The sequence below is a fragment of the Caretta caretta genome, chromosome 1 (assembly GCF_965140235.1).
Source record: "Caretta caretta isolate rCarCar2 chromosome 1, rCarCar1.hap1, whole genome shotgun sequence".
Classification (NCBI taxonomy): domain Eukaryota; kingdom Metazoa; phylum Chordata; order Testudines; family Cheloniidae; genus Caretta; species Caretta caretta.
The window spans coordinates 169,706,501-169,724,737 of NC_134206.1; the positions used below are offsets into that span (position 1 = coordinate 169,706,501).

Sequence of the window (18,237 nt, forward strand, 5' to 3'; positions counted from 1 at the left end):
GCTGAAAGCTAAAACAGAGTTAGGTATGGCTGATTGTTACAGCCTCCACCCATCTCAGGAGGTCCCTGACCACCAAACCACCCTCCCCTCAAAACCTGATTGATTCTATGAGCCCCTGCTCCAGGTCGCAACCCTACTCACTCAGATTTGACCAGTCATGACGGAGTGGTGGCCGGGGCAAACCTGTGTGAGTGGTGCTGTGAACTGGCGCTTGGGCCCTCCACTTCTCCCACAACCAGCAAACCAAACAGAGGTTTTGCTGCATGCCCCCTCCAGCCCCGAAAATTTGACCATTCCCTGCCCCCAGTTGAGACGTTCTCTTCAAGGGGATAGCATTGTTAAGAGCGTATTGTTAAGAGTTTATAGGTGGGAAGCGGCACAGTGAAGTTTTGCCTATGGTGGCAATTGTCTTCTATATCACATGCTCTGTGTAGTTTAAGGATGGGGTAATTTCCATAATGCACAGGGTCCCAAAATTATTTAATCCAGGCCTGTGTACAATTCCCCCAACCTGTATCATTCATGACCTAAGCTAAACTTGAATGCAAGCTCCCAGAGGAGAACTACTGAAAACATCTGGACAAAATCCCGTTCTCTTTCTTTCCTTTCATTCCACCCTGAATCATATGAAAACTAAAATAGATACTTCTCACAACAAATACAGGCAACCAGAACGTGAAAAAGTCTTTCATAAGTACTGCTCAGCATAGTCAGTGATAGTACCGTCATGCCTGGCTCTAACAAAAAAGTTCACATTAGAGCCAGAGGCCACAGTCCTGCCCTTTTCCACATAGCAATTATATGGGTCCTGCTTATGTGATTTAGTTTAACTATCAAGCTGACAGTGCTGTTAAAATTTAACAGCAAGCATTGGATTATCTCAGCTCAATGGATGATAATTTCACTGAGTGGAGAACGTGCTTTCTTTGGCTCTCATTATTTCTTTTTATTTTACCATCTCATCCAAATTATTATCCTTTGTTAGTAAGCCAGAGGTCACTCTGTCATTGTGCCAATTGCCAGCAGTATCTCTACATAGGTTTTTGATGTTTATTGTCCAGTGTAACTGATCCTTATTACACTAAATAATTACAACATTTGCTGTCATTCTTACTTGCAGAGCAGTTCCATTGACCTTATATAAATATCATATGTTTTGTGTAGGAAATGTCATTGGGGAAAATAATATGTGGTAATTTTGTGCATGTAAGTAGATGTGAGCAAACCATTGCAATATTTCACAATATTTGTATTGACTTCCTCCCCCCAAAAAGCTAGGCCTAATGCATTTATGCACAGACTTCTAATTGTCTGCCAGATTACCAATTTGGTAGCCCAAGGCACTTTTTTTCTGGCATGTCCAGAAACCTCTTTCAAATGCTTTTAGACCGCTTTTACAGTTCTAACATGCAAAAGATGTTACACGATGAAGAATTAAGTGTGTTTGAAGAGCAAGGTTTATGAATGGAAGAAATGTGGGGAAAAGTTAAACTTCTTGCTCAAAGTATATCTAGCTAGAGCTTAAGGCACTATTTAATGTCAGGGTTCAAAATTTGCATCTGTTACAGATCAGTTTATTCCAGTTCTCAGACATACAACTAGAATTAAAGATTTTCAAGCAAAATTAGTTTCCAGTCTCAGCAGGGACACTTCACACTTGTCTTCATTCACAACAATGCCACATGGAGGTGGCAAAAGACCAGACTTTCTTGATGCACTTCAAGAATGCTAAGAAAACTTGGCCTTTAATGAGCTGTCTAATTAACTATTGATCTTTCGATGCACAGCTCATTTTTCCTAAATCATTTCTTTGCCAAGCCTTTAGGATTACCATCTATTGTCTCCTGTACAGTGAATGCGTTTCCTATTGATACATCATTTTGAAACTACTGCAATCTAGATCAAAGGGCAGACTGAATTCTTTCTTTAGAAACAGCAAGAAATGTTTATTCTTGAAAGTTTCCACCACTATTTGGAGATAATTAAGTGAGATAAAGGTCAGATGAAATTAGACAGATATGAATGGGTATCTAACTCTTTAAATGAAAACCACACATTATGTGGAAATAATGCTTGGAAACTAACTAAAAGCATTATATGGGCCCATGCTTGCTTAGTGCTTTTGATGCAGTTTGAAAAATTGAGCAAGCCTGCAGATTTATTAGGTTACATCATTACATCAGGGCCTGATTTTAAGCAAGAATACTCTTCAGGTGCAATAAAAACCTCCAATATACTCCCAGCAACTTTACTTTAGGAGCATCTAAGGTTGCATCTGACACCTCCAAGGGAAGCTAAGAATGTTATTGATACTTACAACTAACCATCAATAGTCAGTGGGACCACTGACGTGTGTACATCAGGACAAAATTTGTCCTAAAAGTTTCAATCTGCAGAAGTATAAACAGGCTAGGTTTTTAATAATATACATTCAAGTCTTTGCTATTGAAAAAGACCAAGCAACTAGGGAATGGGTAGCGAGTTGAGGTAAATAGTATGAAGCAATGTAATTGCAGAACAGTTGTCTCAGAATCATCACTTGGTAGGATTAAAAAATGCATAGTGTACATATACAGAACCACAGTAAAATGAGTTACATAGGTCAAGTCTGAGCAGCCATGGAGATGCAGGGGAAAAGAAACGTAATTGAGATCATGAGCTGAGAACAGCATGGAAATGCGTGTCTAAAAGTCTGCCTAAGTAAATGTTGGTAATGATAGCATTAACTTAAGTAAAAAAAAATGCATCTATGCACAGTTACCCAGGATTGAAAAACAGGATAAACCGCTGCTGGCAGTATGTAAATCTGAATCTCCAAAACCCAGCCAATTCAAGTTTGACTCTCTAGTTACAGCCATTGTTAAAGAGCAACCCACAGCCACACTCTTCCAATAATCGCTCTACACCACGAAGCTAATACAGCAATTCCAATCCCCACACCACAGGTCCTCTTTTAAACCCCACCCCATCCCCAACACACCTCTCGTGCCCAACTCTCTACCAGAATTAATAGACTGAGCCTGCAGTGTACACCCACCCTTCTTCCACATTGCCTGGCACCTACTGCATCACAGGAATGGACGCTTAGATGACCCAAATGACCAAAGTTTTTACCACCACCAAATACTGGATCCATGGGTCTGCTCTCTACATCCACAATTTCTGTTGTTCCCTTCATCCTTCTTCTTTTTCCTGTATAGGGGTTTATGATCACATGCTTCATTCCCTCCCTAAGAGGGAACACACACCCCTTCCTAATAGCATGACACCTTAGGAACATCATGGCTTGAAAGTTATGGCATTCAGAGTAATTGATCTCCTCCCTTGGGATTTTCCGGTTGTGACGACTAACTAATGCAGCTCATCTGGGACTCAAATCGCCTTATGTGAAATTCTGTAAAAACAGGAAAAAAGGTTAAAGAAAATATAGGGGACATCTTTCCAGCCTGTTTTAATTTGGCTAAATTCAAATGTTACAAAGACGAGCACGGTAGTGACATTTGTTGGTGAGCTGGGTATAGGTTTGACTTTGGCATGTACAGCCCTTTGGTCAACTACTGGAACTGAGAATAAATACACTTTTTGGGTGGTGTTGCAAAATTTCTGAAAACCTGTCTGTTGTGTGGTGACACACAGCATGCAGTCTGATGTGATGTCAGCAACATGTCCATATTAACAAAGCATTGCTGAATACAGATGCCCTGGCGTATTGAAAGCCACATGTATATATGTAAAAAGAAAAGGAGGACTTGTGGCACCTTAGAGACTAACAAATTTGTTAGTCTCTAAGGTGCCACAAGTCCTCCTTTTCTTTTTGCGAATACAGACTAACATGGCTGCTACTCTGAAACATGTATATATGTGAGACAAAAAGTAGGTGAGGTAATATCTTTTATTGGACCAACTTCTGTATATGTAGCAGTCTTGACATTAATAGTAGTGGCAGGATGAAATCCCCATGCACCACTTTGGAAATTTTAGAGTAATATGTATGTTCAGGCTTGACAGAAGTGGTGCATTTTAAATGGAGATTTGAAGGAAGGAAGAAAGGAATAGAATCTGAATTATTTTAGAGAAAAAAGTTACCAAGCAGAGATATTTCTTTGACAGATCCATTTGAAAATATAGTTGTGTCTTCAAATGGCACTTTCATTCAACCATGCTGAAGTGGTAGATGGACTATGGAATAGGTATATTTTGGTATTTTCCCTTTAAGCCATCTGACCATCTCTGTCTGTTAATTGCATTTTGCACATTACAGTGTGCTAAACTTTCTGACGATTTAGCAGTCCATACTACATATATGCAAAATACATAAGGGCCTGATCCAAAGCCCATTGACATTTCAATGAGAGTCTTTCTGTTGACCTTTACATCAGGCCAAATATGTATATGCATGTCCACGCAATGTAACATTAATGCAACCATCTGAAAGCAAAAGCATTGGGAAAGGTAATATTGTTAATTTTGTTGTCTCTTTCACCAACAGAATTTGGACCACTAAAAGATATGACTCCCCTACCTTGTTTCTCTAATAGCCTGGGACCAAAATAGAATCATAGAATATCAGGGTTGGAAGGGACGTCAGGAGGTCATCTAGTCCAACCCGCTGCTCAAAGCAGGACCAATCCCCAATTAAATCATCCCAGCCAGGGCTTTGTCAAGCCTGACCTTAAAAACTTCTAAGGAAGGAGATTCTACCACCTCCCTAGGTAACTCATTCCAGTGTTTCACCACCCTCCTAGTGAAAAAGTTTTTCCTAATATCCAACCTAAACCTCCCCCACTGCAACTTGAGACCATTACTCCTTGTCCTGTCCTCTTCTACCACTGAGAATAGTCTAGAACCATCCTCTCTGGAACCACCTCTCAGGTAGTTGAAAGCAGCTATCAAATCCCCCCTCATTTTTCTCTTCTGCAGACTAAACAATCCCAGTTACCTCAGCCTCTCCTCATAAGTCATGTGTTCCAGACCCCTAATCATTTTTGTTGCCCTTCGCTGGACTCTCTCCAATTTATCCACATCCTTCTTGTAGTGTGGGGCCCAAAACTGGACACAGTACTCCAGATGAGGCCTCACCAATGTCGAATAGAGGGGGACGATCACGTTCCTTGATCTGCTCGCTATGCCCCTACTTATACATCCCAAAATGCCATTGGCCTTCTTGGCAACAAGGGCACACTGCTGACTCATATCCAGCTTCTCGTCCACTGTCACCCCTAGGTCCTTTTCCGCAGAACTGCTGCCTAGCCATTCGGTCCCTAGTCAGTAGCTGTGCATTGGGTTCTTCCGTCCTAAGTGCAGGACCCTGCACTTATCCTTATTGAACCTCATCAGATTTCTTTTGGCCCAATCCTCCAATTTGTCTAGGTCCCTCTGTATCCTATCCCTGCCCTCCAGCGTATCTACCACTCCTCCCAGTTTAGTATCATCCGCAAATTTGCTGAGAGTGCAATCCACACCATCCTCCAGATCATTTATGAAGATATTGAACAAAACCGGCCCCAGGACCGACCCTTGGGGTACTCCACTTGATACCGGCTGCCAACTAGATATGGAGCCATTGATCACTACCCGTTGAGCCCGACAATCTAGCCAACTTTCTACCCACCTTATAGTGCATTCATCCAGCCCATAATTCTTTAACTTGCTGACAAGAATACTGTGGGAGACCGTGTCAAAAGCTTTGCTAAAGTCAAGAAACAATACATCCACTGCTTTCCCTTCATCCACAGAACCAGTAATCTCATCATAGAAGGCGATTAGATTAGTCAGGCATGACCTTCCCTTGGTGAATCCATGCTGGCTGTTCCTGATCACTTTCCTCTCATGTAAGTGCTTCAGGATTGATTCTTTGAGGACCTGCTCCATGATTTTTCCGGGGACTGAGGTGAGGCTGACTGGCCTGTAGTTCCCAGGATCCTCCTTCTTCCCTTTTTTAAAGATTGGCACTACATTAGCCTTTTTCCAGTCATCTGGGACTTCCCCCGTTCGCCACGAGTTTTCAAAGATAATGGCCAATGGCTCTGCAATCACAGCTGCCAATTCCTTTAGCACTCTCGGATGCAACTTGTCCAGCCCCATGGACTTGTGCACGTCCAGCTTTTCTAAATAGTCCCTAACCACCTCTTTCTCCACAGAGGGCTGGCCATCTATTCCCCATGTTGTGATGCCCAGCGCAGCAGTCTGGGAGCTGACCTTGTTAGTGAAGACAGAGGCAAAAAAAGCATTGAGTACATTAGCTTTTTCCACATCCTCTGTCACTAGGTTGCCTCCCTCATTCATTAAGGGGCCCACACTTCCCTTGGCTTTCTTCTTGTTGCCAACATACCTGAAGAAACCCTTCTTGTTACTCTTGACATCTCTCGCTAGCTGCAGCTCCAGGTGCAATTTGGCCCTCCTGATTTCATTCCTACATGCCCGAGCAATATTTTTATACTCTTCCCTGGTCATTTGTCCAACCTTCCACTTCTTCTAAGCTTCTTTTTTATGTTTAAGATCCGCTAGGATTTCACCGTTAAGCCAAGCTGGTCGCCTGCCATATTTACTATTCTTTCGACACATCGGGATGGTTTGTCCCTGTAACCTCAACAGGGATTCCTTGAAATACAGCCAGCTCTCCTGGACTCCTTTCCCCTTCATGTTAGTCCCCCAGGGGATCCTACCCATCCATTCCCTGAGGGAGTCGAAGTCTGCTTTCCTGAAGTCCAGGGTCCGTATCCTGCTGCTTACCTTTCTTCCCTGTGTCAGGATCCTGAACTCAACCAACTCATGGTCACTGCCTCCCAGATTCCCATCCACTTTTGCTTCCCCCACTAATTCTTCCCGGTTTGTGAGCAGCAGGTCAAGAAAAGCTCCCCCCCTAGTTGACTCCTCTAGCACTTGCACCAGGAAATTGTCCCCTACGCTTTCCAAAAACTTCCTGGATTGTCTATGCACCGCTGTATTGCTCTCCCAGCAGATATCAGGAAAATTAAAGTCACCCATGAGAACCAGAGCGTGCAAACTAGTAGCTTCTGCGAGCTGCTGGAAGAAAGCCTCATCCACCTCATCCCCCTGGTCCGGTGGTCTATAGCAGACTCCCACCACTACATGGCTACAACCACACTGCATACAGCATAGTTTTTCGACAATCTAAAGGACAGCAAGAAAGGCAAAATGGTTCAGTGGTCAGGGCACTAGTCTAGTACTTGGGAGATCTGGGATTCAATTCTCTCCTCTGCCACAGACTTCCTGTGTGACCTTGCACAAGTCATTGAGTTTCTCTGTGCTTCAGCTCCCCATCCATAAAATGGAGATAATAGCACTGCCCTTCCTCCCAAGGATGTTATGAGGATAAATCAGTTAACGCCTGTGAAGTGCTTTGAGATCTACTGATGAAAAATATAGGAATTATTAATTATAAGTGCCATTTAGGAATGCATAGTTTTGTGGTTACAACAGGAGACTGCGAGTCAAGAAATCTGTTTTCATACCCAGCTCTCTCTAAGTGACCTTGAAAAAAATCACTTACAATTCAGTTCCCTCATCTGTAAAATGGCGATTAATAATACATCCTTGGCCCACGCTGCTTCCCGCAGCCCCCATGGGCCTGGAGCGACGAACCGCGGCCACTGGGAGCTGCGATCAGCCAAACCTGCGGACGCGGCAGATAAACAAACTGGCCCAGCCCACCAGGGGGCTTACCCTGATGGGTCACGTGCCAAAGTTTGCCGATCCCTGGCCTAGCACAATTGGACTCTGATGTCAGTGGGAGCCTCTAGGCACCATAGTAATAATTACGAGTCTTATCCAACTCCCCTCAAAGTCAATGAAAAGTCTCCCATTGACTGTCATGGGGGTGGGATTGGGCCATCATGCTTTTAAAGTGCATTGAGATCCTTAATAGATGACCGTCCAAAGTACTAGTAGTATTATCCGGGTCCAGCTGTTTGCAAAGGGCCGGTGACTCTACTTGTTGTTACCTGTGGGTATAAACATTTATCTTAATGACTTTTTTCTCTTTCTTGGCAGGATTTATGTGGGCATCATTCATGTGATACTCTGGGAATGGCAGACGTTGGGACCATATGCTCTCCTGAACGCAGCTGTGCAGTGATTGAAGATGACGGCCTCCATGCAGCTTTTACAGTGGCTCACGAAATTGGTATGCAGTGCCTTTTCTGTTCCCTTGCCAAATCAAACACTTGTAACAGCTGCATTAGTAACCAAAATACTTCACAATTAATTCCAGATTTCCCCTGGTTCAGATGTACACTTGGGGATTAAAGCTGTATACATATGCACTTTGGGGTTAACTAATAAGAGATCAGAAGGCAAGTGAAGGCGCACAGTAGGTGTTTCCTTTCTGACAATGTCAGTTTAAATCAGTAGTTGAAGTGAAAATTCAAGGACTGCTACTGTCCAAAAATGTCAGTACATGTCCCTTATGAGAAAATATTGGCCCGGTCTATTATGGTTTATATGCATCTAGTATACATACTGTGGGAAGTAACTTACACTGCAGAATCACTTACTGGACCTTTCAGGAGCAATCGTTATGAACATTCAGTCAGTATGTTTTTTTATTGTCTGCTGAGTGGGCTGAAATCAGCTTTCATGGAATGGGAAAATGCTGATATTATTTTCACCCTATTAACATTCCAATTTTATGGTGAAATGCAATATTAAAATCGGTTCTAAAATAGCTGAAAATAGTATTTAGGTGCCAGAGACTTAGTCTCAAAAATCACTCAACCATGTGTCAGCTGATGCTCAGCAGGCAATAATTTACACTAAAAATCCACTCTGTGGCCTTCAGAAGGTGACATTTAAGACTGCATTAATGATGGAGGAGGGGTTGCATACCAGTAAATTACATCTGGTATCATATATTCCTCGAGACAGATTGCTAACACCTTCGTCAGTTTTAATTTACCAGTAGATCCCACACTATGTTTCAGATCTTCACTTTCCTCAATCATTCACACTATCATAATTGCTGGAGATTTGTTTGTATAAAAACTATTAGCTCTGTAGCGTGAACGGTAATGGAAATGGAAAACAATTTTTTTAACATTCTTGGAAGGAAATAACAAGGCAAGAGACTTTCAGGCAGTGCCAACTTCTGAATTGCCTTGTACCTCATGCCAAACCAAAGGAAAGTTTGTTTGGGGAGTATCATTGCACTAGTTCAGTTTTCAAATAGCTAGCAGGTAGGGGGAAAGAGTCCTGTGTCTAATATCCCTAGAATGGCAATCAGAAGTCACTTGGGCTTTACTCATGGTTTTCATGTTAGTGGCTCTAGCCTCTCCACCAGACACCCTCAAATAATAAGGAGAAACTAACCTGGCACTCTTGCAGTGACACAGTTGAATGAAACTACAGATGGCTTGAGCTAAATCGTTTGCTGTAGGAAAACCTATAAAATGATGTCAGAGTGGATCCTGATCCTGAAAGTTCTTAAACAGGGGGGCTGGAATCATAATAGGAGATAAAGCCCTTCTAAGTCACAAATTCAAAGCATTGGTAGATAGGTGCCACTATATGATAGTTATTCATTGACCCTATAGGAATTGTGTTTGCTTAGTTCATTTCCCAGCAAGAAGAGTCCACATCACAAAACCCACCTTCAGAACTGGAGCTGACTGATTCCCTCCTTGACACCCTTAGCAGAATGGCTAAGGAATTAAGGAGCATATAGACTGAATTATCCTCTGACTTCTAGAGATGGCACCTCCAGCTAAAGGTTAATGCACACTGGCAGAGAATGCTGTGGAAGCTTGCACTGCTGCCACTCTTACTAGATCTGTTCTGTGGATACTTTTCACCAGTAATAAATTCATAGAATACTTTTAAATATCTTATACATTAAAGAGAAGAGAGGAGATGAATGAGTAAGATGATACCTTTGAACTCAATTAGAAGAAAATATAAACATGCTTGAATTATTTTTAGTAATTTGGAAGCAGATTTTTCTTTGAAAAAAATCCCACCACTTTCTTACCTAGAGGTTTACCGTGAACCTGTAAAAACTATAATTTTAAATATAAAAAAGGCAGGGATTGAAACTAGTGGATAAATAAGTACCCCACTGCACACAAGAACTCTAGTTCTAAGTTGTTTAAACTAATAGCCAGGTTTTCCTCACCATAAGATTTTAATAAGGAGGGGGTGTCCAGTCACAGATTGGTCTTTGTGTGTGTTTGTTACCCAAAGTGTGAGATGCTGGGAAGTGTGTGTGTGTGAGAGACCCAAAGTGGGAGACACTGGCAAAAAACACACTAACATTGCTTAGTCTGGTACTTAGATGACAGTAAAAGTCAAGAAAAATAAAAGTGTGGTGGGACTACCCTGTAGTTAAACTCTTTGGGAAAAACCCTGATGTGTCTAAGCTGAAGGCCGAATTCCTTCCTACCATACTGGAGTCTTACAGTTCCCTTTTTTTGCAGGAAGGGAGTGGATTTAATTTTACAATAACTTAGTTATTCAGTGGAATTCACCTAGCAGGGCAGAAAACACCCTCAGGACAGGGGTATTCTAAGTATTCCAAAGCTAGCTGGTCTTTTCTATTAGCAGGATTGGTTAAGCAAGCCAGCTAAGAAGCAAATCAGAATAATTGTCTGCAGTTCTTTAAGGGATTTGTGATGTGTTATAACATGAGAACCCAAATGTGGTAACTAATTAATCTGACCCTGTGAATTGTTGTACACCCTTACTTTGACCTGAATTCAGTGGGATTTGAAGGCACCTACCACCTCATAGACGGCGCTGGACTTTTTGCAGGATTGTGTCCTTTCTTAGGAAGATCAAAAAAATAAATGGAAATAAGGATCAAATCCACAGCTGTGTGCAGCCCAAGTACACAGGCTGGGGCTGGGTAAATGCATAGGGGGCCAGAAGGGGACTCTTCTGTCTGCTACAGCATGGAACCTCAGTGGTTCAGCTACCAGCAGGACTTTCACACCCACATACATCGGGTTTGGATTTACCCCTAAAAGAGAAAATATGTGAATTTTTCACAGTGGTTTTTGAAAGACAGAATGTGAATGACTAGCAATGACAGGTGGAATCAACAGAGGTCTATGAACATGAAAGCAAAAACAAACTGGTGGAGTCTTGAAATAACATTCATAGAACACCGGTTAGCAGACAGTAAGTTAGACTTGGAGAAGGTTTCATAGCAGGGGACTCAGCAAAGTTGGGCTTCAATTTTCTCCTACTTATGCTGGTGTAAAACAGGAATAATTTAACTGAGCCCAGTGAAGTTAGACTCACATAAAACAGGCTTATGGTGAAGGAGAATCAGATACAACATTCTTCATGCTAAGGATGATGCATCAAAAACAGTATTTATGGAAGAGACCTCCATACCTTTGAAGGTAATAATCCAGTTTCTGCCACAAGCAAAAGCAAGCAGCAGGTATGGGCTATACTTCTAAAACATAACCTGTAAAGATGTTCAATCATTTGTGGTGAATACATATGTACTGATTTTCCTGTATTAAAATATGCATTGGACATGTAATTGGGATGGTACTATTCATGTGGTTGATAACATTAGGAACTGTAGAGATAGGTTAATTATAACCGTAAACCCACAGGTTGCATACTAATATGAAACAGGTGGACATCACAGGTGTATTGGAAAGTATGAGGCCAAAGGTCTAATGCCTTGAACAACATGAAAAGGTCACCAGTAGGTTACTCATGCACACCCTGATTTGGATTTATCTTTACCTTTCAGTTTTAAAAATAAAACAGTTCTAGGAGTGGTTATGCAATGTATCCTTCTTCCATGGCAAATAGTTCCTAGTAGAAAAGTGAGCAAAACACGTAGGAAAAGGTTTGTAAATAACTTTTCCCTGTTACTTTGGATCTATTTTATTGGGTTCTGTTTCCTGACAGTTGCAGCTTTTTTGTCCTTCCCCTTAAGGAAGGATAGTCCAGAGTTTAGGGCTCTAACCTGGAACTTAGAAGACATGAGTTAAATTCCCTGCTCTGCCACAGATTTCCTTTGTCACCTAAAGCAAGTCACTTAGTTTTCCCTGTGCCTCAGTTCCCCCACTTTAGAGTGGGGGTAAAAGTACTTGCCACCTCACAGAGGATAAACACATCAAAAATTGTGATGTGCTTAGGCCCCATGGTAGTGGGGACTATAGAAATGTGAGAGAAAGATTTCATTGCTAACGCTGTGGAAGTCCCATCTGTGCCCTGTTGAGATATGGTGCATGAGCGTGATGTTATTAAAAGGCTCAAGCAGCCAATCAGAATGTGGCTTTTGACATGATCCAGAGTCGCCAGACATCCTTTAATTTTCAGTATTACACTTGTCAATTTAGTAACCACTTGTTGCTATTTATATTACCGCCGCATCTAGAAACCCCAGCTGATTTCAGGACCCCAAAGTACTAGATTTTTTTCCCACACATAATTGGAGACAGACCCTGCCCCAGTGAGTTTACAGTCTAAAGAAATAAGACTGGCAAAGGCTAGGAGAAAGGACACAGTATTACCCCCATTCCACAGTTGGGAAGCTGAGGCAAACAGAGAACCAGTGATCTGCCCAACGTTACAGAGGAACCCTGCGGCAGAGCCAGGAACCCAGTTTACATCACCTGCATCCCAGTCCACTGTCTTCACCGCAAAACAGCATGCAAAACTCCTGTTTACTTCATGGAGAGTTACATGTGCATAGAAACTTACCAGGTGAGGCTCCAACTGAACATTTAATTGTTCTTTATTTCAACTTTGCAGAAGGCAATTTTGGTAAGCAGTGATGGAGGATAACATCAGTCTCTCTGCTAGGAACCTTAACATTCATCTGGCCTTTTGAAAATTGCCTAATTCTCCGTCTGTGATCAAACTGGCACCTCACTGCTCTCTGTATCCTCCTGAGTAATGTGGCTCACATATGCTCTTCCCGGTGTTTTATTTTTAGAATGTAACTTGACATTTACAACACTGAACTAATTAAGCTTTTGTTTGTTCATTAATTTCATCCTTTTCCCTGTAATTCCTCCTCTCCACTTTCAACAGATAGGTACAGTCATGACATTATGGAGCTGTATGGAAGCTACAATTTGGGAATAACATGTTTCTTACTGAAACTTTTTCTCTGTGTCAACATCCTACGGTATGCGTTAGCACATGCTCCCATTTTGTGAGAACCCAGTTTACAGTTGCCAGCGCAAATACTGTTAACACTGCAGACATGCTTCTGAGCTCAGTATAAAGACAGTGATATTGCAGTCCTTACTCAGGAAAAACATACTGAAGTATAGACACAAACCAAAACCCCACATGCAAAAATGATAAAAGGCTTGAGGGCAGGTTCAGAACCTGGACCCAGCTGTGAATTTGATAGTTGTCTCTTATCTCCATAAAAGGCCAAACCCAGAGCCTGGATCTGAACCTCCCTCACACTGAAATAGGCGTGTTTAAACTCTGCATGCAAACTTGGTGACTATGACCTTTCTCCACAAGACTTTGAAGTCAATGTGAGTTTCGCTTGATATCTGAGCACCGCTTTTGCTCACAGGTAAATTATACTATATGACAGATATGTGAGTACGCAGAGAAAGTTGTCATTTTCTTTGTCTATGTCAGTGTTTTAACATTTGTGTTATTTCGTATATGCACGAAATGTAACTAAATTCACAGTAGCTTTTTGTTTTTACTGATGAAGATGTAGCCCTTTGAGTTTAAGGCTGTCAAGATAAAACAGATAAGAAAAAGCCCTAGGCTAGATCGGAACAAATCTTTTGTAGTCCTTCCATCCCAAGGGGATACAGTGCCAAGGGCACAGAATCTCATAGCACGAGAAACAATGGTGAAGGATGTCTGACTTTCATCTTACTCTTCCCACATGAAAGGTAAAGTTTGGGCAAATATCCAGGTGACAATAATTAGTCTGAGTTCCTTTCTAAAACCAAGAGACTACAATTCATCCAAATCTTCTCTGATGGTATCCATGGGAAGAATTACTTAATACATTCTTTTTGTATCTTCTTTCTCAAGCTTACATTTTAACTTTTGATGCTACCAAAGCATCTGGGTTAAGACCTCAGAAACAGGATGAGCACTCAACACTAAGTCCTGGTGAGAGGTAAGGAATAGGGCAGAGACTTCAGCTATGGTTTCAAAATACAAACAGGAGCTGTACAAAAGGTTTGTCGTTAATGCCAGGTTAAATGTTTACTAAAAAGTCTTGTCTCATCCAGAAATATTTTTATTACATTGTAATGATGATAATTCTTCCACCTGCTGCACACATGGGGCTTAAAAATAGCCCTTTTCCTGAAGCTGGGCCAGTTTGTAATTGGCTGTAGGTGGGAACGGAAGGTGGGATGGCGGAAAGAGGTTGATTTGATTTAGAATACCTGAATCCTCAATTTCTGAACATGCGCAAGCTTTTCTTTCTCTAATGCTTGTTTTTAAGCCTGTTAAGTTCCTTGCTTTATTGAAGGCTGTGAAGTGATTGTGAAGGAGAAGTGAGAGGATCCAAAATCAGAGCAAAATGTTCAGCCAGAGACTTTGGAAGTGACTCAGACACAACAGCCTCACTGCCGAGTTTTGCTGCTGTGGTTAGAGGTTTTCGGGAGTTGTGCTGATCTAGGTAGGAATATACCCTCATACATGATTAGATTAAACAAGGCTGTGTTTTGATAAGCTGCAGTGGATCTTGAAACATCATAAATTAAACCCACAGAGTCAAATATCAGCGTCCCAGCCATCTGAAGGGAAGTGGGAATGAAACCAGGTTTCGCCTGATGTTTCAACATGATCATTATTATTGGTAAAAGTGTATGTTGGGCATGTGTGTCCCGCCCCCACAGCCTTTCATGTTCTAGAGGAGAGCAAAGAATTTTTTAATATTCTGCTAGGGCTGTAAATGAAGATAAACATTGTGGTCCTGATCCCTGAAGTCCTCATGTTGTAGTCAGAGAATCAATGAACCTGGCACAGGGAGATGTAATTTATACATTCCTGCAATATCTAATCTCCTTGTGTCTCATAAGGGGATTCATGTGGTGTGCCTCAAAATTTGGGGAACAGATTTAAGGCACAGGAATCCTGCTGATGGAGGCTTCTGAGAGAATGTGCTGAATCAGCGCATCTCCTGGCCGTGCCTTCTTCCCAGGCAATGCTAAACATTTTTCGGGATGAGCTACTTTTCTACAGCCCTCCCCACCCACCCCCACGGAGGCGAGATGGCAGCTGTTTTCTTCTCTTGAACCTTTCCTCAGTGGCCTTTCTGCCACCCATGTGCTCCATCAAGGTCAACACCAGCAGATCCTGATGTAGATCCTGGACTGAATGTATATGTGAACTCCCATTGAAGCCTGTTATGATAAGTGACTGGTGGGAGTTCTGTCTATGTGATGTCTGTAAGACAAGGCCCTTTTGGCTGTGCGTTGTTCTCTGTTTTTGTCTGCTATTGCACTGAACTTTAATGCAATCATTAAGGTTCAAGTCAGTGATCCAGAGCTTTATTAACTATGAGATTTTAAAATTCCCTCTGGGCTGAAGATTTAAATTAAAAAGTAAATTTTTGGTCATAATTGAAGAATACCAGTCAAAGAAAATGAAGATTCAAATGAAAGTAGAGGGGAAAGCACATTTTTAGATTCTCAGTATGAATTTTGTTGTGCTTTTACAATTCAAAACACCTTATAAAACAGAACTTTGTAAATCACTATTGCTTATGGTTGTCAGTTTTTATGTAAAGCTCCCATTGACTTCAAAGTGATCTCTCCCTGTGAGTGATAGCAGGATGTGGCTCTTCGTGAAGACCAATTGTTTTTCATAGTTAGAAAAACAATGTAAAAAATTTGTTTTTATCCTAAATGAGTTACTGCATGGAAGAGAAAAAGTGATTATCCAAAATGTATGGACTGGTGATTAGAGCAAAAACCTCTGAGCCAGGAGATCGCTGGACTCTGACTCATTGTGCAACCTTGGGCAAGTCTCTTGACTTTCTTATATCTCAATCATCCCAGCTGGAAAATTAGGTGAAAGGCATGACCTCACTGAAAACAGATGCTTCATCTGAGCTGAGCTTTCCTAAGTAAACAAATTATAATGTTTAGAACATTTTTTAGCACGCTCTGTCATTGCATATGTCCAATGGTCAAATTTAGTTTAGGGACAATACTTTAGTATGCTGTTTAATCCAGGGACTAAACGATAATGTATACGCATAACAGACTTTGCTCCCCAAACACTATTTTGGATCTTTGATTATATTTTACATTGTAATTTACATGCTATATGTTGGGCCAGATTCTCATTCACTCTGTTCTTGTGCTTGGGACAGGGATGGAGAGTAAAGGTGATTTGACGCTACCTTTGCACTCCCCATGTACAGAGGCCCACCTGGGATCTACTTGACCCCCAGCATAAAGTAGAGCAGACTCAGTGTGCTCAGACTTCTGTTCTGCTTTCACAGTCCATGGGAAGAAGAGAACAGCCAGAAAGTTTTGGTCACAGCTCCCAACACACCCCATATGTGCCCCTGAACCACCCTTTATGCCAGACGCTGTGAGCAAGGCTAGCATAAAGCCCTTTATGCCAGCTCCATGCTGGTCAGAGAGACCCTCTGCACCCCTTTGTTCTGCCAGAGCACAGTAAAGGAATTGTGGTATAACTGAGAATCAGGCCTATTGTGCACTGGTTTTCAGAGAGATTTAGGCTTTGGTGGGTTTGTGACAGTCCCTTAGGAGTATTGTCATTTTTCTGCAAGATTCTGTGTGTCCATCTGAAAATATAGGCCTCAGTCCTGTGAGGTGCTAAAAATTCTTCCATGGTGCTGAGTTCTATCCTCTCCCATTGGCGTCAATAGGATTTGAGGGCACTGAGCACGTTGACAAAGAACATTCAGCATTTCTTAGGACAAAGTCCTTATACTGTTTTAATGTTGCTTTTAATAGTTTGGAAAATGAACAATCCTTCCCTAATTTCAAAACAGAAGGATTAATGAGGCTGTGAGTCCATTTAAATTTTCTTTTGCTGTTTTGGAAGAGAACAGTTTAATGTGTAAGAAGACTAGCATGCACTAGGGGGAACCTTGCATCATCTACTCTGTTTCTTTTACCCTTTTATGCATTCCTGCAGCATAACATAACTAAAAACCATCCTTCTGGGAAAATGATATAGTATCATTTTCACTCAGTGGGAACTGTCAACACCAGTAAGATGCTTCATTAAGTAAAAAACATAAAATGATCTACTAACCCAGTCTGAATCAGTCATTGTCAGACAGCTGTTGGGAGCCTTTTTTAGTATTATTATTATTCTTTCCTGACTTAAGTTCATAGTAGTACAAAATAGTGTCATGCTGCAGTTGGCACCATTTATAAAAACACTTGTTAGAAGAATATTTTCCCAAGGTTTCTGTTCTTACCTGCAGTTTTTAGTGGGGTTTTGCCTGCTTATAGGTTGCATGTGCAACCTTAATTCAGGCATTCCCTAACTTTTGAGTGCTTGACTTTGCTACCCTACTATTTGTGTGTGTGTGTGTGGGTAGGTAGGTTGGATAGGTGGATGGATGGATAGAAAGGAAGGTACGCATCGCCAAGAGGGAACAGTCATGCCTGTTCCCCATGTGTACAATGGGGATAATAATTCTACCTTTTTCCCGCTCTTTTTTTGTCTTGCCTACTTAAATTGTCATTTCAAATTTACTATCTCAGAAATCAGTAAGCTACTAAAATTGTTTTCTGACAGAATTGATTTCTCACTTTTTTTAACGTGTTTTAAGAAACACTGATTCTTCATTCTCTAAATTTGCTTTAGTTGATAAAATTGTAGCAGTATGAACAAGCTCCAAAATCATCTGAGCCTTTTACTTTGAGATAGGAGACCCAGTAAGATCTAAACTAAAGGTGATTAATAGTTTCCCAAGCAGCAACAATGTTATTCATGAATTATAGTACTGAGTTATTGCAATATTCTTAAATGAAAAAATAACAGGCAACTATATTGCTCCTAAAACAATAGGCCAAATTCTGTTGTCAGTTACATTAATGTAAATCTGGATTAGCATCAGATTCTGCTCTCAATTATACAGATATAAATCTTGAGTAGTTCCAGTGGACAGTGTGAAACATTGATTCACTACAGCACTTGCAATTGTGAAAAGTTTAGTAGTCCATTGGGTGACTTAGGTCACCATTAATTTTGTTGGGTAGTAATTGGACTGAATGAGCAGATGGCATATATTTACAGGGCCAGCTTTGTGGTGCTCCAGCTATGTTA

At 41.4% G+C, this 18,237-nt stretch overlaps 1 protein-coding gene across 1 annotated transcript in view; it reads left to right on the forward strand.

The window, feature by feature from the left end:
* Positions 1–18,237, forward strand: part of ADAMTS5 (ADAM metallopeptidase with thrombospondin type 1 motif 5) — a 48,443-nt gene that overhangs the window by 6,746 nt on the left and 23,460 nt on the right. Inside the window, exon 2 of the mRNA XM_075133302.1 lies at positions 8,014–8,146. Within this exon, the coding sequence (XP_074989403.1) occupies positions 8,014–8,146 (133 nt within the window). The remainder of the gene's footprint in view (positions 1–8,013; positions 8,147–18,237) is intronic.